Source organism: Aethalodelphis obliquidens, unplaced genomic scaffold, assembly GCF_003676395.1.
Source record: "Aethalodelphis obliquidens isolate GAN/ISIS:26980383/991018 unplaced genomic scaffold, ASM367639v1 scaffold5, whole genome shotgun sequence".
Lineage (NCBI taxonomy): Eukaryota > Metazoa > Chordata > Mammalia > Artiodactyla > Delphinidae > Aethalodelphis > Aethalodelphis obliquidens.
Window position 1 is genome coordinate 31,593,439 of NW_020837949.1, and position 23,306 is coordinate 31,616,744.

At 37.5% G+C, this 23,306-nt stretch overlaps 1 protein-coding gene across 1 annotated transcript in view; it reads left to right on the forward strand.

Moving 5' to 3' along the window:
* Positions 1-23,306, forward strand: part of LOC113618565 (cortactin-binding protein 2-like) — a 61,947-nt gene that overhangs the window by 33,391 nt on the left and 5,250 nt on the right. Inside the window, exon 3 of the mRNA XM_027102778.1 lies at positions 12,317-12,541. Within this exon, the coding sequence (XP_026958579.1) occupies positions 12,317-12,541 (225 nt within the window). The remainder of the gene's footprint in view (positions 1-12,316; positions 12,542-23,306) is intronic.

Here is a 23,306-nt window from a genome sequence, read left to right on the forward strand (position 1 = left end):
AGAAAGAATGCCATCATTAGTAAAATGATAGCTATTGTTTATTACACTTGCACTATTGTCCAGGCACCCAGCTAATTGCCTTACGTGCATTATTTCATTAATCCTTCAAAACAACAGTGACAGCTCTCTGGGTTAAGTACTCTGTTAACTTCATGTAAGTGGAGAAGACCCAGGGGAGTAAAGTAACCAGCCCGAGTGTACATACCTTGGAAGTGGCAGAGTCACTATTGAAATCCTTTCTGTCTGATCTCGGAGCCCACTCTCTCAATTGTTGTACTTCCCATGTCCTGAAAAATAAAGGAGTATCTTCTAGGTAGAATGTTTGTGTGACCACGCAGAGGGATGAATGAGGACCGACCGACTCACTTCCTGGGTCCCTGTGATGCTCTCTCAGGAGGTGGACCTGTAACGTTCAAAGAGCCAGCCAACTCCTACCTCCTAGGATTTGGAGAGGCGAGGACAGGCTAAGGGGTAGGTAGGGAGCTGTCACTTGAAATCCCTCTCTGTGACTGTGAAGGAGAAGCATCAGAAAGAAAGGTTGCTGCAAGAACCAGAGAGCTGTCTGGGCAGTGGGGCCACTACCTAACATTCTGTCAGGACAGAGGATGCCACAGACAAGTGCTCATGCCTAGTGGACAGGTTCGGCCAAAGAGACTTCTTGTCCTTAACACACAGGCTGGGGGCCACCTAACAGGAGCCCATATCTCTCATGGGGGCTGTGGCTCTGACTTCCTGTCACTCTCAGCTGAAAGCAGCCTTGCGATGTAAATTTGCACCAGTCTGCTCACTGCTCCCAATATTAGAGGAGCATTTTAATGGCAACTGGCTGGAGAGTCAAGATATTCAGGGAGCTTCTACCTTACCTGCTTATGGATAAACACCAGATCTGGGTTGACTCCTACTGACCCAAAGATGGAGTAAACAGAAAAAAAGAAAAGAAAGAGAAAAACCCATAGAGCCTATGAAAGATTTTGCAGCATAGAACAAGGAAGATAACACTTAAAATGCAAAGGAACAACCTACATCTGACAAAAATTATTATGAGAAACGAGTAAATTTTAGAAAGTAATTTTTAGATAGCATCTGCTTTGTGTCTTAAAATTCAAGGAAACATAGGCTCTGAAGTGAGACGGAATGGTGGGTGAGCCAGATTGTGATGGAGAGCTGACTAGCTGCACAGCTGAGGGGAAGAAAGCAGAGAATGGGGCGTGGATCTTGGAGGCAGATTGCTGGAGTGAGTCCTGGCTGCACCCCTTGTAGCCACACAACCGTGGACAAGCCCCTTGCCCTCTCAATGCTGCAGTGCTCTTACCTGTAGTGTGAGGACAGCGGTACCTACCTAATGTGGTCATTACGAGACTTCAGAATGCGCTAGGAGAATTAAAGTATCTATTAGAAGTGAGGGTGAAAAAAATCAGCACTATAAAAACATTGAACCCATGACAAATTTAAGATTTCCTAGAACCCAGAGGAAGGGATTAAAGTGACAGATTAGAAATGAAGATACATGTGTGTAGAACATAGAGAATGGAGATCCACTGGGAGAAAAATTGGTACTCCTCAGAGACTAGGACGAGTGAAATGGTTGCTGTAACCAAGGTGTAGCCAGAGTCTTTAGATGAAAAAGCTACATGCCAGGAAAATACCAGCCAACACCAGGAGTAATCTTAAATGTTATTTATTAATTTTAAGGTCAGAAAATTGATGTAATCAGGCAGAAAAGCAGGAGGCTTACCTGAAAGGGAGCAAAATCCACCTGGCCATGGACTTGCTCCTGTGCACTGTTGGATACAGAAGGAGTCTTAGGATACCCCCTAAGAATGTTTTTACCCAGACAAAGTAAATGTAAGAAGGAAATAGAAGTCATCTTCAGATGAGCAAAGATAGAAAATATTCCCATCCGAAAGCTGCTTGAAAAGTAAATGAACTAAAGATTTACCTAGTTGGGAATAAGCATAAAGATATTAAGTGTGGAAATAATGGTAGGAAAGTGTACAGAGAAGCAGGAAATCGGTTATTCTTACCTTTGGCCGAGGCATCAAAGTGCTTACGAGAATCTTTATGGACTTACTGATTGTGTTGGGCCAGAGTTGTGTTTGAAGAGTTACATAGATGATTCTGATGAGCAGCTAGGATTGAGAACTACTGCTTCAGCAATTTTAGTCAAGATAAAGTATGTACTGTACAGAGATAATTAGGGAAGTGGGGATATTAACAAAGATTTGTAAAAAGTATCCCTTTATTCTCAAATTTATGGTAATTGATTTGAAAATAGAAAACTATAATATATAAAAGCAAATTTTAATAAAAGATTATTTTCCAATGGCAAGAGTTAATTTTATGAAAAAGTTTTCTTGCCTCAAATGTGTTTTTAATTTATACATAATTTCAATCAGGTATCATTGCTTTAATTTTTAGAAGTTGTAAGCCTAAATTTCATCTACAAGAATAAGCTGGTAGTATAGCAAAGAAATTCTTAGAAACTGATATTGTGAAGGAGGCTTCTCCTTTTGGTGGATAGCATTTAATAATACAAATGAAAACATTTGTACTGGAGAATTATGAATAGGAAGATAAATGAAACAGAATAAAAGATATAAAAAAGACCCAGTATTATAGAAGTAAGGCAATTCATAATAATAAAAGGATACTTCTTCACAAAGATATTATAAATGTGTATGCAACTAATAACAGATTTCAAAATATCTGAAGCAAAAATTGATAGAATTGAAGGGAGAAATAGGCAATTTCATAATCATAGTAGATTTTAATATCTCTCAGTAGTTGATAGAACAGTTAGTAGTTGATAGGGAAAAAGAACATAGATAATATGAACAACACTATCAACCACTTTAATTAATTGACATTTGCATTCAGTGACCTCAATAGAATTAAATGAGAAATCATTAACAATAAGCTATTTGGGAAAATTCCAAATACCTGGAATTTTTTGGAAAAAAAAAACCTTCAGTGTGACAAAGACAGAATCACAAATTTAGAAAATGAATTGAATGGCAGCAAAATACATCAAAATATTTGAAATACAGCTAAAACAATGTTGAGAGGGAAATTGAGAGACTTAAATGCTTGTATTAAAAAGAAGAAAGATCTAAAAATCAGTGACTTAAGATTCTACAGTAAGAAACTACAAGGAGGAGAACAAAGTGAACACTAAGTAGAAGGAGATTTTTGTTGTTGTTGTTAAAGATCAGCAATTAAGAAAATACAAAATAGACAATACAGAAAATTAATGAAGCCAAAAGCTGGCTATTGAAAAAAATCAACAGAATTGACATATTCCTGGCTAAAATGAGCAAGAACAAAAGAACACAAATCACCAATATTAGGAATGAAAAAAAAGGATTATCACTATAGATCCTACAGATAGTAAAGTGATATTAAGTGAATACTGTGAACAACTCCAACACCCCAGGGGAAGTGGTCACATTTCTTGAAAGATACAACTTACAAAATTGATACAAGAAGAAATAAAAAATCCAAATGCTCTGTATCTATTTTAAAAATTCATTATTAAAAACCTTCCCCTAAAGAAAACTTCAGACCCAAATGGTTTCACTGGTAAACCCTGTCAAACATTCAAAAAATAAATAATACTAATATACACAAAACTTTTCAGAAAATACAGGAGGGGGCATCATGGCCCAACTCATTTTTTGAGGTTGGCAGTATCCTAATCTCCAAACTGACAAAGATATTTTAAAAATACAGAAGAAAAACATGGACCAGTCTCCCTCATAACTATAGATGCAAAAACACTACTGCTGGTGGGAATAAAATTGGTGAACACCTGACGAGGAATTTGGTAATGTATTTCAAAAGTCTTCATTATGGTGAGGTATGTTCCCTCAGTGCCCACTTTCTGGAGAGTTTTTTTGTTTTTTAATCGCAAATGGATGTTGGATTTTGTCAAAAGCTTTTTCTGCATCTATTGAGATGATCATATGGTTTTTATTCAATCTGTTAATGAGGTGTATCACACTGATTGATTTGTGGATACTGAAAAACCCTTTCATACCAAAATGTTTTTATTTTTTAACCCAGTAATACTACCTCAGTGAATTTTATAAATATTCCCACAGGTTTACCTCCAGGTATGTTAGAACAATTAAAAGCGAAATAAGTGATAAACAATGAGCTTTTTTAGTGTGTAAGGGTTCATTTATGGAATACTATTAAAATATTGATATAGATCATTGAAGTGGGAACTGTTTAGCAAACTAAATGAGAAAGTTTGCTTAAAACATATTCCCTTAAGTCCTTGATAGCTATTTTTAGTACGTGCTTGGAAAAAATAAGTTGTAGAGTACCAGGCAAACTTAATAGTAACTACTTTCTGATGATTGAATCATGGATTTTTTTTTTCTTTTTCCCTTTTATCATATTTTCCCAAGTTCAGCAAACGTGTATTATTTTAAATAAAAAAATAGTTCAAATATGCTTATAGATGTGGATAAACACACTTATTTAGTTTTTTATTAATGTTGAGTAATAGTGCCTCTTTTATGAAATTTAAAATTATTGATTTTTGATATGAAAAGTTTGTTTCTAGTCAAGGGTCATTGAGAATGACTAATCCCAGTAATAGAAGCTATTACTTCTATCAGCCTTAAATAAGTAATTGGTACATGTAGTGTATTGTACTGGTAGTACAGAGACATAAAAGGCATGGTTTTAACTGTCTAGTAGAGGTAAAGATATAGCTAATTGTAGCAATTAACTGCCCAGGGCAGAGTTAGCAGGCCGTTCATCTGTGCTCCAGTTCTGACTGATGGGTGGTGACTGCCTGGAGAGATGTATTAAGACAAATTGGGAGGCCATTCCTGGATTCGGCGTCAAGTGTGCTGATGGTTTAATAACTGTCTACTCCGAGCAGGGGAGCAGAACAGCGAGGCGTTGTGTACGATTCTTGACCTAGTTAGGCAATAAAGGTAATCTTATTTTTACAGATGAGCGTGGGCCACTGAGATGAGCACTGATGGGTGTGTGCAAGGTGGTAAATTGCAGGCAAGGTCAACGGTAAAGGATTAGGAGATTAGTTCTGGCTCTGGCTTCTGTGAAATCAAGCCATTTCATAGATTCTGTTAGAATGGTCTACATTTCTGTGAGAAAATTGGTGGTTTATTGAAGTATGACTTCCAGATTTTAGCCTCAGGAACCAGATAAATCTAAGTCAGTCTTGATATATGATTCACGATATTCATTATGTAAATGTATTCCTAGCATGACAGTTTCTGTACATCCAGATTATTTTGTCCATGAGCAGGTAGGATGTTATGGCCGCAAGGTTGGGGCATAAGAGTGGGAGGGGAGAGAGCAGGGAAAACTTACCTCTTCTCTGTCATACTCCTCCTGCATTGCAGGAAAGCTCACGCGATGCCATGACATGCCTTCATTTCTGTGTCCCATGTATGTCTTGCCACATATAAGCAATGTCTGAAATGTGTTCACTCAGCTGAATTATTTAGACTTTTTGACATTTTATTCTTATTCCAGGAAGTTATATCTTGTTCCTGGCTAGTGAATTTCTAAGCCTTTGTAATCATTGAAGGGCAGTGACTGTCCTTCTCCAAAAGACTGTGTAACTTTCACATAGCTGTTCCCACCCTCTGGGCTCTACTTAACCACTGTGTGTGTGTGTGTGTGTGTGTGTGTGTGTTATATGTAAACCCACTCCCAGAATATTTCACCCCTCTTAGAGTGAGATTTATTTGCAACTAGGATTTTTTCCCCTTACTTCTTAGAAGAGCTCTTAATTTTAGTTTCAAAAACATTTTGGGTCTACTGGAACTTCTTACCACAAAGACAGAGATTTAGAACTAGATAGATGAATTTCTGTGTTGGCTTCTTGGAAAAATATGTATTTTCCATCCCTCTTGATTTAGAAGCCAACAGCCTTCCTGATTTTTGAGACCCCTGCTCCCCATTTCTACCATTTCAGCCGATGTTTGAAACACAGCCAGAGGCAGATTTCACTCCAGTCCAGTGCAGCCTATTGTGTCTTTGGAACAGCTTTGACCCTTAAACATTCCTTATTATAATGGTGATAATTCTGTTCCTTGGGAATCAGGTAAATAGTTAAATACCCCTTTAAACATGAAATGACTTCAGATATTGAAAGAATGCTATCGTGCTGCTCTAAGTCTTTTAAGCATTCCTATTTTCTTTTTATACTCAGTTCTGTTTTCAGGTCCTTTTTCTATTGATCATTCTTTAAATATTTCACCCAGAAGTGAGCCCAGCAGTCCAGGGATTGTCTAGTTCTGACAGTTATTTTCTATTAATTAATGAAGCCTGATGTGGAGTCCTGATTTGAGGTGTGGTGGAGGAACAGTGTTCATTTCATGGTTCAATCCTTGAATGTAGTATTGATTGCAGCCCCTAAGTGATTTTCATACTTGCCTCTGTGTTTCTACTCAAGAACTGACTCATATTTATTCCTGTGAAAGTCCATCTTGTCAGGTTGGGTTCATCATTTCGACCATCCGTCCCTTGCAGTTTTGTATCATTGGCATCCACGACAGTGGCCACTGTGTTGAGTAGGCTGGAGCTGAGGACAGAATTCCTCTGCAGTCTTCTTGCAGTTAGATCTCTATTAACGCTAGTGGGTTTTGGGTTTGGTTTTTTAATTTTTAGGTAGTCAGTGCTTTTTGATAATATGCTTTTGGGGAAGAGCATATTTAGAAACTGTTTTTCTTATTGAACTGTATTTTGCACTTGCATAAAATCTCTGAAGAATCTTGGGGGAAAAACGATTAAGTTTGATTACATTATGTTAGTATATGGTCAGTAACAATGAAAGTACGTATAGAGCATATGGAAAGCTGTTAACTACTTAGAATATTGTCATATTTTTGTCTTTCAAACTTCATTTCTTTGTATCGGTTTGAATAGTGTTGTAAACAATACTTATTTTTGAAGCCTTTTCTAGTGTTCCATAATACTCTAGTCATAATTAAAAAATACTTCAGTGAGTAGGCTTTGGAGAAAGACTGCCTAGGTTGAATACCAGCTCCTGTTGAAATGACCTTGGGAGAGTAAGTTAATCTTTTCTGAGCCTCAGTCTGCTTGTCTATAAAATGTGAATTTAAAAAGTGGCTATCTTCTGGACTTAGTTTTAGGAGAAAGTGAGTATGGAAACCTAGCAATAAAAAATATGCTCTCGGGCTTCCCTGGTGGCGCAGTGGTTGAGAGTCCGCCTGCCGATGCAGGGGACACAGGTTCGTGCCCCGGTCCAGGAAGATCCCACATGCCGCGGAGCAGCTGGGCCTGTGAGCCATGGCTGCTGAGCCTGCGCGTCTGGAGCCTGTGCTCCGCAACGGGAGAGGCCACAACAGTGAGAGGCCCGCGTAACGCAAAAAAAAAGAAAAAAAATGCTCTCAGTAAAAGTTATCTTTTATAAGTATTGATATTTTTTAATGTTACAAAATCATTCCAGCTTTTCATAAGACAGAATAATTTTAGCTACAAGTTTGTCAATATGTTTTAAAATTAATCGGTGATATGTTTTAATTGTGACTTACAATCCAAGTTGTAGGGTTTTTTTCCTAAGAGGATTACATGCTATAGAAAAAGTTGAATAGCTAAAGTACTTTTCTTTTTATTATTACTGGTCGGGTCCAGTCTACTTCAGTTGATCTTACAAAACAATGAAAGCCAAAAGTAGGAACTCTGTATTGGTCAAATCCTCCATTAATAATGGCCATATTTTTATTTCTTGCTTGTGATTTTTTCAAGATTCTATAAAGCTTCACATTCTAATGAAATTATATTTTTACTTATCAGTGTAGCCGGTTTTAAGAATTTGAGTCTGTTTTCATAATTATACTTAGCCTGTGTCTTCAAATGACTCATTACCCTGAAATGCATTTCATTCTCAAGTAATTCTGATGCATAAAGCAAGAAGTTATCTGCACATTCAGCTCTTCCTTTTTTTTAAGGATCGGCCTCTTCAAGCGCAGTATGATACACATTTGAAGTCCTTTTTTATTACACAGTCTCCTTAAATATTAACACTTGTATATATTGTTGATCTCTTTTTAAAAGTAATGTGGTACATTCAAAATTAAGCACTCTGTGACAAAGAAAGATATGCTAAGAAAGGTATACTTCTTACAAGAATGTTATAAGAAATAAACATTAATAGTTGAAAAATGAGAACCCCTGCTTCTAACTTTAAGACAAGGATATAAAAAATGCATGTCGAATATATGTAACATGTATAAATAAATTCCTATATGGCTATAGAGTAGAATTATTACCTGGCATCTCTTAAAGCAGGGGTCGCCAACCCCCCAGGCTGCACAGCAGGAGGTGAGCGAGGGTGAGCGAGCGAAGCTTCATCTGCCACTCCCCATTGCTCCCATTACTGCCCGAACCATCCATTTCCCCTGCCACCCCCCAGTCCGTGGAAAAATTGTCTCCACAAAACCAGACCCTGGTGCCAAAAAGGTTGGGGACTACTGTCTTAAAGCAATAAACATGGGATCAGGGGTCAGTTTAATGGAATGTATAAAATCTTTCACATTCATTTTACCTGAGGTTTCCAGGCTTTTAGGAACTTTAAAAGAAAATAAAATCATATTTGTTGTGTATACTCTAGGGGTCCTAGAGACAAATGAGGCTGCTTCATTGATCTCATTTTGAAAATGAAAGATACTGGGGACAAAGTTGCATAGCTTGTTAGCCCTACTTCTTCCCTTAAAAGAAGCTAATGTATGTGTCTTGAACTTCGTCATAAAGGTTAAGCGTCAGTCTATATTGGCAAAGCAAATGAGTTGGCAGTTTTATGTTTATGATCCTGTAAACATATAATTATACAACATTTTCAGCAGAAAAAGAAATTGTCCACACTTGACAATGCCACAGTTAAAGCTGGTAATTTTAAAATAAAGCCAAAATACAACGAAAAATACATGCAAAACTTTCACAGTAGTAAAAAGAAAAAGTATTAAAAATTTTCAGGGGACTTCCCTGGTGGCACAGTGGTTAAGAATCCGCCTGCCAATGCAGGGGACACAGGTTCAAGCCCTGGTCCGGGAGGATCCGACATGCCGCAGAGCAACCGAGCCCGTGCGCCACAACTACTGAGCCTGCGCTCTACAGCCCGCGAGCCACAACTACTGAGCGCAAGTGCCACAACTACTGAGCCCACACACCTAGAGCTCATGCTCCGCAACAAGAGAAGCCACTGCAATGAGAAGCCTGCACACCACAACAAAGAGTAACCCCCGCTCTCCGCAACTAGAGAAAGCCCACATGCAGCAATGAAGACCCAATGCAGCCAAAAATAAATAAAAAATTTTTTCAGACCATAAAATCTGTTTAAACTGGAAATAGCCTATGATATATGTGTTTACGTCTTATATAAAAGTTAATTTTAACCCATTTATCAAAAGTTCACTCTGATTTAAGAATAACGTGTGTGGTTAAGAAATGGCTTGAGTTAGTGTTACAGATATTGTACCTCATAAAATATGTTGGATGTGTAAGTAGACATCAGGTAATTTTAACTGGTTGTTAAAATGTAAGTTTCAGCAGGGGACCCATAGTGATATTAGTTACTAAAATGAGGACCAAGATGCAAAATTTTCAGAAGACAGTTTGAAATCCAGCTTTGACTTTTAAATTCCTTACCCACTTTAAGGGTATAAAAATACCTAATTTTTGGAGATTAAAGAGAGAAAGGTTTTTATGAAAGAGCATTTCTCTGGAGAGAATGCTGGGCATCCCCCCATTTAGTTGCTTTTCCCTTCACCTCAAGAGGAAAGTGCTTCAGTCAGACTATTTAATGACTTACTAGGTTTCTCCTTATGAGGTCTTGGTGCTCTGAGTGGAGGTGGGGCTGAAAAAAGCAGGCATTCTGTGGAAATGACAAAAAGATGGTTGCAGTGGTCATCTTGCACTCCCAGATTTTCTTTAAATGAGGATTCAGGAGTGTTTCCCATAGACTAGGTTGGGCCATAGGTATCAAAGAGTAGGAATGAGATTGATTCAGATCCAGTTCAGTAGAGAAGTCTGGAGAACTTGGAACCTCAGCTGACAAAAAACTGGATTCTAGATGCTACAGAAGATATGTATGCAAGGCTGGCTTCATGGGTGTGCAGGCTGTGTCACAAAGGGCCATGCACTTAGAAGGACCCTAGACTTGGTTAAAGGATATGCTGTTACCATCTTGAAATTCTTAATAACTTTTAGCAAAGAGCCCATGTTTTCATTTTGTACTGGGCTCTGCAGGTTATGTAGTCTGTCCTAAATTTATGATTTACGTTGGGGAAACTGTAGATGAAGGGTCCCCAGCAGTGAGAAGGTGTGTGTGGCTTTCTCAAGCTACCACGCACTTCATGGGAAAAGAGTAGGCTTTAAGTATTTGCCACACCCAGTTGGTAAGGCTAGTTTCTCGACTGAACCAGTCAGGAAGAATGCTCCTGTTCTCTCACCTCCATCTTCATCATCATCCTCTACCTCTGGTCCCTTCCAACCCAGAGAGGACTAAAACAGCTAAGAAAGAGGGGGAGAAGATTGGATAAAAGAGAGGTTTTCTTTTCTTTTTTTTTCTTTTTTTTTTTTTTTTTGCGGTACGCGGGCCTCTCACTGTTGTGGCCTCTCCCGCTGCGGAGCACAGGCTCCAGACGCGCAGGCTCAGCGGCCATGGCTCACGGGCCCAGCCGCTCCGCAGCATGTGGGATCTTCCCGGACCGGGGCACGAACCCGTGTCCCCTGCATCGGCAGGCGGACTCTCAACCACTGCGCCACCAGGGAAGCCCAAGAGGGGTTTTCTTAAACGCTTCCTTCCCAGGTGGTGCAGATCTTAGCTGGGGAAGAGAAGCCATCATACCACTGAAGTTGGATATTCTAATAACCAAATTGAGAGTTTTATATTTTAAAGTGACTATAGGAATTGTATTAGATAAAAGTAATTAGAAAAACCATGGGGGCTATCCCAAGTTTTCATCCAGAGGTGGGGGATGAACTACTGCATTGAATAAAAATTAATAGAAAAGTGAAGGACAGGATGAAATTGCTTTTGTAATTGCATCTCTGAAGTGATACTTATTCAGCTTATCGATTACATAATTGAATTTGAAGAATCTAGAAATACGAAATGCTTTTTGATTCATAAACCACTTTGACTTTTAAGTGTAAAATGATCCTCTGAAAGCTAGCTTAAATTTATGGCGAAATTGGACTTTTCTTAAATTGTATTTCCTAATCTAATTTGGTAATAGGAGAAGAAACATTAGATTTTCCCAGTTTTGCACTTGTGTTTATCTAGTTTTTGGCTTGCTGATAGTGGTCTTAAAATGGAAAAGTTGAGTTAGTCAACACAGTTGCCTTTAAATTAAGGAAATGTATGTACTATTTCTTCAGAAAGCATGTTTAACATTTTGGACAGTTAAGCTTGATTTATTGTAATTTAGTTTTTCCACTGGCAGTGACATAGAATAATTTTTTCTGGTAGCTATTCCAAATGACCTGAGTTAGGAAACTGTTGCTTGTTTTCAATACATTTCTACTGCTATTTTCCATATTATGCAAAGGCCATTCACTGTAGGCTAATTATAGAAAATTGCATTTAGTGCCGAGTGGATGTGAAATTTACTTCAACGCTGATGGACTGACATTTAAAGTAAAATGAGGCTATGTTCTTTCCTGGGACTCTGTGAACTATATTTTAATGTCCTTCAATGATGAGAAGACATTTACATCTTCCTAATTTTCTGGAGGTTTTTTTTTGTAGTTGGTTACACTTCACAAAATGTGAATATTGTGATTTTTGACATAAAAAATTCATGAAATATTTTCTTCTTCAAATATTTATAAAATTCTTTCTCTCTGTATAAAACTTGGGAGATTTATATTTTGTGATTTAACGTGACAAGGATTATGTGTAATGTTAAGTTCGATAAACATATTATTTTGTTTTTGAATTTTTGCTAAAAGTTATTTTGTTGTTGATATTTTTTATTTTACTCTAAATGAGAACAGACTGTACCTAAAATTCAGATCCTTGAAGGAGTAGGCATCATGGGAAAAACTGTATTTGCAGCTTTTGTAATTTAAAAGACAATATTCCAAAGGAAGAAAATTTGAAAGTAGACTGAGTGGTATGGCAGGCTGGTCAGGCTTTGGGGTCACAGTCCCCTTACCTCTCACTCACCACCTGACATCACATGTAAGCTATTACTCATGACAGTTGTGAATACCATTTGGAGCAGTAATCACAGAACCTTCGTATAAATAGCCTTCTGTATATTTTCATTTCTTTCTTGAATACATTCCTCTGATTTTGTTCTAGGCTCGCAGGAAGGAGGTATTTATCCAGGAACGGTATGGGAGATTTAATTTAAATGACCCATTCCTGGCACTGCAGAGAGACTATGAAGCAGGTGCTGGCGATAAAGAGAAGAAGCCAGTTTGTACCAACCCCCTCTCCATCCTCGAAGCAGTCATGGCCCACTGCAGAAAAATGCAAGAAAGGATGTCCACACAACTGGCTGCTGCAGAGAGCAGACAAAAGAAGGTATTGAGACTTTCAAACAATTCTTTTTCCCATAACACAGTGTAGAATGAAGAGACTATCTCTGAGGTTGTTGTTTTGTTCTTAAATATTTTCAAGAAGAGTTGGGATAGGGACTTAGAAATTCAAACTACTGGCAAATTCTGGTGGCCCTTCTCAAATGTAACTCAAAATAAATATAACACTAAATCATAAAAGAAGTATGACAAATTATGTTTCCCATAATATTTACTGTGATGCTTTCATTAAAATAATGGATTTTTTTTTGGAGGGGATGGATTTCCCTTTTCTAGTGCCCTAAGACATGCTTAACTGTTAGATGAGTGATCCAGTAATGCAACCAGGACTGATCATATGGTGGCATCCCCAACTTAGTTTATCCAACTTTTGTCTCCAGTATTTCTTTGCAACTAGAAATTATTTTTTTTTGAAAATGAAAATAATATGAGAATAGAATGAAAGTTTGCATAGCATACGCAGTCTCACAACATGTCATCTTGAAGTTCTGGTTCATCTCAGACTCACCTCTGGGGTCTGATGGTGTGTCTGCTGCAGACCTCCAGGCTCCTATTCACATGTGTTTCATTTAAACCAGCCTCCTCCCCCCTCCTCACCTCCCACACCACACACATACATATTATTGCACATGAACATGTGCTTCAAAGATTCCTAAGTGATAAAAGCTTACTGCGATCAGCCATAAGTAAGTAGAAGTTTAAAATTTGTCCTTCCGATATGCTGCTGAGACTACTGATTCCCTTTATTAGAAAAGAGAGTGAGGAAATCAGAGAAGGTAATGATGTCTAATTACTGAATTAAAAGTAACATGTTCTTCCAACCATTATTAAAGCATAAATTAAAATGTTTCTTCTGTTTGTCCTTTTCAGAGAACTTATTAGAGCTCACATTTAACACCTGGTTAACAATTAACCTGAATGCACTATACTGTATAAATGTCTATGATACTGTCATTGAATGTGTAGGTTTTCTCCCTGTAATTGTATCCTTGCATTAACGTATATATGCCAGCATTCTGGTATAGGTGTTGAATAAAAGCAAACCTTCTGCTCAGTATGCCACAGGGTAGAAAACTAAAGCACTGGGTAAAATAGTAAAGAATAGAAGGCCTTCCCTGCCTGGGAGACCGAATCACACAATTTTACACTGGACTCTGCACACCCTCTACAAAGCCCTGCAGACAACCACTGAGGTCTCTGGAGCTTTTCAAAAATCCCCACAAACCGCATAAGCAAGAGCCAGTGTGTTTCCGCTGATGTCACTGAAACTCATTTGTATGTCTTGGATGAGACACATTTCAATTATGTTCTTAATGTGTCAAATGAGCTGTTTCATGATAAAGTACATCTGCTCGGTTTTATGCTGTGTTATCAAAAATCAAGAAAATATCTTTTTATTGTAGTTTTCGTTCAATACATAAAATGCATGCTTTCCTAAATTTTACTTGTTTTGCATTGTATCTATCATTCCTCTTATAGGAGAGAAAAAAAGAAATTCATTTCGAGTTGAATCAAAGATTTTATTATCTAGTTGATTTTTAAAAAATCAGCTTACATCCTGTTTATTTCTGAATGACTGGGTCATTTCCAACCTGGCTGGAAGTGAAAGGAAATTGTTTCTGTCCTAGGGGTCCTGAGAGGCTAGTATGAAATGAGCCAGTGATCTGTCTCCCGCCTATAATGGGGATACAGGGGTCCTTTATGGCCAAATTCACTGGCTGTGCAGTCTCAGTGAAGGGTCTGTCTGAGAGGCAGTGCTACCCTTTGTCCCTAAAGGATATTCTATTATGGTAGATTGTAGCATGTGAGAAGAGTTACAGTTTGTACTCTTATCCCAAGTCTTTATTTAAAGAAAGTATTAGAGCAGCTAATAAGGCCAGTAACAACAAAGTCATTTTAGCAACAAAATTACCTGTCACCTTTACTCTTGAAATTAAATATATTAACCAAACATCTTCAGTTCTCTTGCATGTAGAGTAAATTGGAGCTTTAGAAATCTAAAAGCATTAAGACACAAAAATCCATTATTTTAAATGAGTCCAGGTCTTTAAATCACTGCCACAGCAAAAGTCAGGGAAAGCAAAGTTCCCATTGTCTACAATCAAGTATTTATTATCTGACACTGGGCATAGCTCTGTGGTGATTCTAAGACATTTGGCCTGAACACTGCTCTGGTTGCCCTCTCAAGGCGGGAGAAGAGACTTCGTGCTCATTGATGCGTTGGTTCCTGCTGAGACTACTAATAGGAGGGTTAACTGTTTGGTAATTTGTGTGCCAGGAAAATTTGGGCAAGAGTCAATTTGGCAAATGGCCTGAGCCTCAAGCCACTTTGAATAAGCTAATGAGTAATCATCATGGGGAACTTTGCCTCTGGTAATATACTCCCCCGTTTAGAAGCAGTAACCTAGGGTGCTTGTTATTTGGGTTTTATTATTTATCTTATGCACAATCTGTTAATACAGCTTCTTTTCTAATTTATTTTCGGTCATTTTATTCATACATAGTATAATTTCTAGCCCTGAGATAGGAAAGATCTTTTAATTTGATCAGAGCCTTTAAAAGAAAGAAGCCAAAATAACAACTAGGAAATTCAGAAGGGGACAGTTTTTTTCACCAGAGGAAAAGCTAAATGTAGTTCTGTGTATTAGACAGAGCTCCTTCTAGGCGGCCGCTCAGTATGCTGTGGTCAGTTGCATGCTGGTAGCTGCGTCAGGCAGAATTTGTAGTTGCGAGCAAGTGAATCCAGTATTCTTGAGTTAAGCAGAAACAGCATTTATTTGTTCGCTTACAGCATGGTAGAGCATGGCTGGGAGAACTAGGGGACAAGCTTGTACCAGCCAGCATCACTGACAAATGCTCACCATAGATCTAGTCTGCCGTGGCTGATCCGTCTGCTGAGAGCTAGATACTGAAGTTTGTTGACGCCAGACAGCACCACTGCCATCACTGCTCTGGGTCTTGAGTGGTGCCTCCTCTGGCCCTGCTTCTTTGCATTACTCATTTCCTACTTGAGGCCTAAGAGCAGGTGCATTTGATTGGCCACCCTTAGGCCCCATGCCCTGTCCTTAGCTACAAGACTGGGAAAGCAACTATTGGCCATATTTAACTACTATAGGAGAGAACCAGAGGTGGAGAATTCTCCTGACATAGGAAGGAGTTTCAGGTGCTAGACGACCAAAGAAATGACAAATGGACGAGAAAAGAGTAATCAAAATATGCGTTTTGTTTATTTCATATGCCTTTTTCTTCCCATTATAAATAATTGTAATTTGTTTTGCCGTTTGTATTCACTGTTTTCTACTTCATTATATAATGGTTATAACATACAAATATAATTTAATTTTAAATTATTTTCATGATTTTCATTCAAGGATAACATGGTAGAGAAACAGCTAAAATAACATTTTTAGGAAGAATGTTTAGGATGCTTTGTACATGAATGATTGTTTTTAGCTCCTTCCTGAGTCTTTTTTTTTTTTTTTTTTTTTTTTTTTTTTTTGGTTTTCCGGCCCTTTTCTCTTTTTTCCTCTCCCGTTGCGGAGCACAGGCTCCGGACGCGCAGGCTCAGCGGCCATGGCTCGCGGGCCCAGCCGCTCCGCGGCATGTGGGATCTTCCCGGACCGGGTCACGAACCCGTGTCCCCTGCATCGGCAGGCGGACTCCCAACCACTGCGCCACCAGGGAAGCCCCTGAGTCTTTTTTGTATGACTCTTTATTACGTTTCAAGATGCATTTGGACTCCCCAGGAGCACTGCAGAGTGGGCATTAAGGGGAGCTGGAGACAGAGGTCTTCAGCTCTGAGCAGGGATTTAGAGGAGAGAACAACTTGCCTCATCCATGTCTTACCTTCTCTCTTTTGAAACTAGATCAAGAGGAAGGGGCACTTCGTCCCAATTTACCCTTCCCCCTTCCCATGTCCTCAAGTCCATTCTCTATGTCTGCGTCTTTATTCTTGTCCTGCCGCTAGGTTCATGAGAACCATTATTTTAGAGGGGTGGGATAGGGAGGGTGGGAGGGAGATGCAAGAGGGAGGGGATATGGAGATATATGACTCACTTTGTTATACAGCAGAAACTAACACACTATTGTAAAGCAATTATACTCCAATAAAGATGTTTAAAAAAAAAAGAGGAAGGGGCAGATGAGAACTACAGAGCCCAACTGCTGACTGGTAGCTCCAGCCCCTATAAAGAAGAAAATCTCAGTATATTTCATCGTTATGTATTTGTTTACCAGGATTGGGCAGGCGCCAGTGAGGGTGACCGTGTGGCAAAGAGGACAAGGGTGCAGTGAGTGTTAAAACACATGAGGGAGTAATAAAGAATATAATAAAATGTCATAAGAATATTTTGTGGTTGTGACAGACACATAGTCTGCTTTCTTATTTTACAAATGACCATAATTGCTTGCCTCTGTCTTTTACACTTTGATTTAGAACTGATCGCCTTTACATTGCTGCTCTGTTCCACCTATAGAGCTTTTCCTTTCATTCTGGAAAAACAATTGTTTGGTGCTCCCTTCATTCAGAGCTCCCAGTCTGGGTGCTGTTCTTGGAGCAACCACCCACTTCCTCACTACCAGTGAAGTTGTGTTAGTTCTTCTAAGCTCTTCCACATAATCCGCTGCTTTTTGCAAAAGGCTTTGGTAATACTGCTCCATGCAAAATTCCCCTTCAGCCATTACTTGGAAGTGGTTGTGAGTAGATATAAATTGGACAGTAGTAGAACAGAGTCAGCTGGAACTCGGTAGTCTTTATGCACAAGAGGCTGTGGTTCCTTTATAATCTCCGTAGTGTGCAGTTTAGTTGGGGGTGTCTGTTCCTACCCCTACCCATCAGGTCCACAGTCCGTGGATCACTGCTCAAAATTGTCCCAGATTTGGCCAGTGAGAGCCCTTTCAAGCTACTCCTTTTGATATATTCCCATCATCCTTTGAGCACTTCCTTATTTTGTTACAGCAAGGTATTTTTTTTCTTGCAGGCTCATCGTACACTTTTCTTTTCCCAACCCCTGCAGTTAGCTCTTACTCCCAGAAGCTGTTACTTCCATTCCTTTTTAATGGAAAATGGTGTTTAGAAATGAAACTAAAGCTAGGAAATTATAATTATCATATTTATACATATATTTCATATACACACAAATCTATATTTTATTTATTTATAGTTCTGTCTGTGTGAAACCATGAGTTCATACTTATATTGACACCTCTGATTCTAATCCAAAACCATAGGGAGTACATTCTTATCCTTTCTCTATTTAAAACTAACTTCTCCAACAGTGAGAAAGCTGGAACCCATTATACTTAAATATATTACTCATGTACTCCAGCCTAGAACACACAGAGTAGTTTCAGAATTATTAATCCATAGCACTATAAAAAGCAAACACGCAAACCTGGAATTTACTATTGTTTATCGCTTTTAAAGAGATATTTACATTAAAGTGAAATTTACATCTTAAGCACACAAATTGATGTTTTTAAAATGCATATACTTGTGTAAGCTGTACCCCTTACAAGATAGAAAATGTATCCATTACCATAGAGAGTTTCCTGGAGTGTCTTCATAAATCCCTCCCCCACTTCAGGCAGCCACTGAACACTCTTCTGATTTTCTCATCATGGATTAGTCTTACCTCTATACTTCAACTTCAGGTAAATGATGACTGTAGTTAAATAATAAGCCTTAAATGCACAAACCACAAGTCTTTCAACTTTGTTATTCTTTATAAAAATTGTTTTGGCTGTTCTAGGTCGTTTGCATTTCCATAAAAATTTAAAATCAGTTTGCTGGTTTCTCTGAAAGTTTTCAGGGATTGAAGTTTCATTGACCCTTTAATATGTTGAGAATTGGCATCTTTAACAAAATTGAGTCTTCCAACCCATGATTATAGTATTTTTCTTCACTTTTTTCAGGTCTTCATTGTTTCTTTTAGCAGTGTTTTACTGTTTTTAGTTTAGTAGTCTTAAATGTCTTTTGTTGGGTTTATTTCTAAATATTTGATGCTATTATAAACACAATTAATTTTCTGCCAAACATTTGTTGCTAGTATACAGGTATTCAATTGATTTTTTGTGTGTTGACATTGTATCCTGTGATCTTGCTAATCTTGCTTATCAGTTTTAGCAGTTGTTTTGTATATTTTATATGATTTTGTAGGTAAACAAGCATGTTACCTATGAACAGAACCCATTTTACTTTTTCCTTTCCAAATTGCCTGCCTTCCTCTTTTCCTTTTTTCCCCCATAATTGCGCTGACCAGAACCTCCAATACAATGTTGAACAGAAATATTGAGAGCAGACTTCAGAGGCTTTTCCTTTACTTAGGGAGAAAACAGTCTGTTTCGTGGTTAAGTATGATGTTAGCTATACTTTGTTATAGATGCCCTTTATCTCATTAAGGTTTCATTCTATTCTTTGTTGAGTGGTTTTTATCATGATTGAGTTTTGAATTTTGCAAAATGGTTTATCTTCATCTATTGCTGTAGTCATGGTTTTGCACTTTATTCTTTTAATATGATGAATCACACTAACTGATTTTCAAATATTAAACCAACTTGGATTCCTGAGGTGAACTTTAGTGGGTCACCTTTTATTACTCTTTTTAAATATTGCTGGATTCAGTTTGCCTATATTTTGCTAAGGAGTTTTGTGTGTGTGTTCATGAGTGATAATTTTTCTGTAAATTTAAAAATAATACTTGACTGGTTTTGATATGAAAGTAATCCTGGATTCATAAAGGAAAATGGAAGCATTTCCTTCTTTATTTTCTGAAAGGACATGTATGAGTTTGGCTTTCTTTAATGTTTGGTAGAAGTCACTAGTAAGTCCATATGAGTTAGAGGTTTTCTTTAGGGGAAAATTTTTATTTGTGAATTCAGTTTCTCATAAAGATATAAAGCTATTTCAATCTTTTATTCCATTTTATGTCAATTCTGAAAGTCGTGTGTTTCAGAGGAATTTGATTTGTTGAATTTATTGGCACAGGGTTTTCATTATTATCCTTTTAATATTCATTCCATAGTGGTACCCCATCCTTTATTCCTTTTGTTTGTAATTTGTGTTTTTCTATGTTTCTTAATCTGTTCTTTAAATGTTTAACAATATAATGGTATTTTATTTGAAAAACTTTTGGCCTTGTTAATTTCTCTATCATTTGTCTCTTGTATTTCATTGATTTTTACCTTTATTTCTTTCCTTTTACTTTGTCTTTCATTCACCTAACTTTTCCTCGCTTCTTAAGGTAACAGATGATTGATTTGAGACAACTCTTGTTTTTTAAAAAATTTTATTGAAGTATAGTTGATTTACAATGTTGTGTTTAATTTCTTCTGTACAGCAAAGTGACTCAGTTATAGATTTATATATTCTTTTCCATTATGGCTTATCACAGGATATTGAATATAGTTCCCTGTGATCTACAGTAGGACCTTGTTGTTTATCCATCCTGTATATAATAGTTTGCATCTGCTAATTCCAAACTCCAATCCTCCACCCCCACACACTTCCCCACCCCCAGCAAACACAAATCTGTTTTCTATATCTGTGAGTCTGTTTTTGTTTTGTAGACAGGTTCATTTGTGTTGTATTTTAGATTGCACATGTAAGTGATATCATATGGTATTTATCTTTCTCTTTATGACTTCATTTAGTATGATAATCTCTAGGTCCATCCATGTTGTTGCAAGTAGCATTATTTCATTCTTTTTAATGGCTGAGTAATATTCCATTGTGTGTATGTATGTGTGTATATATATATACACACACACACCATATCTTCTTTATTCATCTGTCGATGGACATTTAGGTTGCTTCCATGTCTTGGTTATTGTAAATAGTGCTGCTGTGAACATAGGGGTGCATGTATCTTTTCAAAATATAGTTTTGTCTGGGTATATGCCCAGGAGTGGGATTGCTGGGTCCTGTGGCAACTCTCTTTTTAGTTTTTTGAGGAACCTCCATACTGTTCTCCATAGTGGCTGCACCAATTTACATTCCCACCAACAGTGTAAGAGGGTTCCCTTTTTTCCACATGCTCTTCAGCATTTATTATTTGTAGACTTTTTAATGATATCCTTTCTGACTGGTGTGAGGTGATACCTCATTGTAGTTTTGATTTGCATTTCTCTAATTAGTGGTGATGAGCACCTTTTCATGTGCCTATTGGCCATCTGTATGTCTTCTTTGGGAGAAAACTCTTCTAATGTAAGCAATTAAAGATATAAGTTTGTCTGTATCCTCTACTTTATCTGCCTTTAAATACTCCTCTTTCACTGCATCCCACAAATTTTGATATTTTTTATTTTCAATCAGCCCAAAGTATATTCTGACTTCCTTTGTGATTTCTTCTTAAACTTTTGTACTATTTAGAACTGTTTTATTTTTGAATTTTGGGGTATTATTAATATCTTATTGTGATTTATTTACAGTTTAATTCTGCTGTGGTCAGAGAACATATTCTGTAACATTTTAGTCTTTTGTAATTTTTTGGTGGTTTTTAATAGCTCAGCAAGGGCATCTGGAAAGACTGCATCATCTGTAGTCCTAGGGTATTCTGTTCCATAGTGTCAGTTAGGCCAGGTGATTTTCATAGTGTTATTCGGAGCTGCTGTGTTCTCGCTGATTTTTTAATGTAGATGAGAGAAAATTGTTATAGATTTGTTTTTGTCCCTTCTGTCAGTTCTCACTTCATGTATTTTGGAGATAATAATTCAGCCATCATTTATATTATAGTTTCTCTGTATGTAATGTGTCTTTTTCTCTGGCTGCTTTCAATGCCATTTCTTATCTTTGTTTTCATCAGTTTTACTCTGATGTGCCTAGGTATGGTTTTCTTTGACCTGTTTTGGGATTTCTGAGCTTCATGGATATGTAAGTTTGTTTTCTACCAAATTTGTGAATTTGGGGGCCATTTTTTTCTTTTAATATATTTTTCTTCCCCATTCTCTCTTTCTTCACCCTTTGGAAATCCAGTTATGTGGAATTTAGACCACTTTATATTGTCCTACAGGTCACTGAAGTGCTCTTCACTTTTTCAGTCTTCTTTTCTGTGTTCCTCAAATTGGATACTTTATTTTGCTCTATTTTCAAATTCATTGTTTTTTCTTTTCTTTTTAAGTTTTCCTCTCTCAAATCTTCTATTAAGCTCATTCAGTCAACTTTTTTTTTCATTTTAGATATTATGCTTTTCAGTTCTAGACTTTCCATTTGTTCCTAGTTTGCATTTCTATGCTAAGACTCCTATCCTGTTCAGTCACTGCAACTATATTTTCTTAGAAAATGGCTGCTTTAAGATTCTTGTTGGCGAATTCCAGTGTAGATCATCTTAAGATCAGTTTCTGTTTGAGTACATTTCTCTTGACAGTGGATCACCTAAAATACGTTTTTGCATGCCCAGTAACGTTTTATTGCATACTAGACATTATGGATGATGTGGTACAGAGACTGTGGATTCTGTTATCTTCTGAAGAGTGTATTTCTAGTAAGTAGTTAACCTGGTTAGATTCATACTCTGAACTCTGGCTTTTTGCAGTTGGCAGTAGCTGAAGTATTTGCTCAGTTCTCCATTCAGCAGCCACCTCTGTCATTCAGTATGGAATCTCTTCTACAAATGTATAATTCAAGAGTTAACCAGTGATGCTGGTGAGGTTAGTTGCAGTGGCTCCAGTTGCTTTCATCCTCTGGCTCCTCAGGCCACTGTAAGGGGTGCTTTGTGCTTGAGCTCCTGCTGCCAGAGCTATCAGCACAGGGAATAGCCCTCACTTGAAAAGCTCTACAAGGGGAAATCTCATCCAGTGCTGTTGACTTCTTCCTAATGGGAAGGTGTACTCCTCTCCTATTTTTATCACTTTTATTGCTCTCCAGAGCCTTCAAATAGTTATTTTCTTAATATGTTATCAAATGTTTATCGTTATTACCTGCAGGAGAAGATAGTCTAATAAAAGTTGTTTCACCATTCCTGGTAGTGGAACTTTCTCTGATGTACTTTGCATTGTTATATTATAATTGCTATCAAACTTATAAAAAACATCATCTGTATGTTTAATATGGTCAGCTCTCTAGATCTTTGTTTGCCTGTTAAATGTGTTTTCAGAGGAAAAACACTGTGTAAAACTGACATTTTTAAATAGCACAAATAGTTATTATGCTGTGAAATGAAAACTTAACATTTTTTAGTGCCAGGCACAGTGGTAGATACTTGACATGTGTTTGCCTCATTTAATCCTATAATGTAATGACTGTCATTGCTCTGTTGTGCAGATAAGAGAACCAAACAGAACTGATCTTTAGAGGGAAAACTTATCAAGGTGACACGGCCAAGAAGTTGGGATTAGAACTTAGTACTATAGTTCTTACTCTTTCAAGGACAAGAACTTTGTCTCTGGGCCAGAATAGTCAAGGGATTTTTTTAAATATAAAAATTAGTTTTTAAGTGTGGGAATATGTTTATATACTGATTGGAAGGAGCTGATAGAGAGGAAGACATTTAATATTTATAAAGAGCAGTGTGATCACTGATGGAGCAAGTCAGAGGTGACAGGGAGTAATGAAGTTAAATGTTGAAGAAAGTCTGACCTTCAGCAGATGGAAACCTCTCTCCCTTAGAGTGAAGGGAAGGACATATGGATTGGAGTGGCTATAAAAATGCTTAAGGGACGAGACAGGATGTAGAGGGAGTGAGTTAGTCTGAATTTTCTTGATAAAAGAGTCTATTAGGGTAGACTGAGAGTCTCTTGAGTTGTCATTGGGTGAA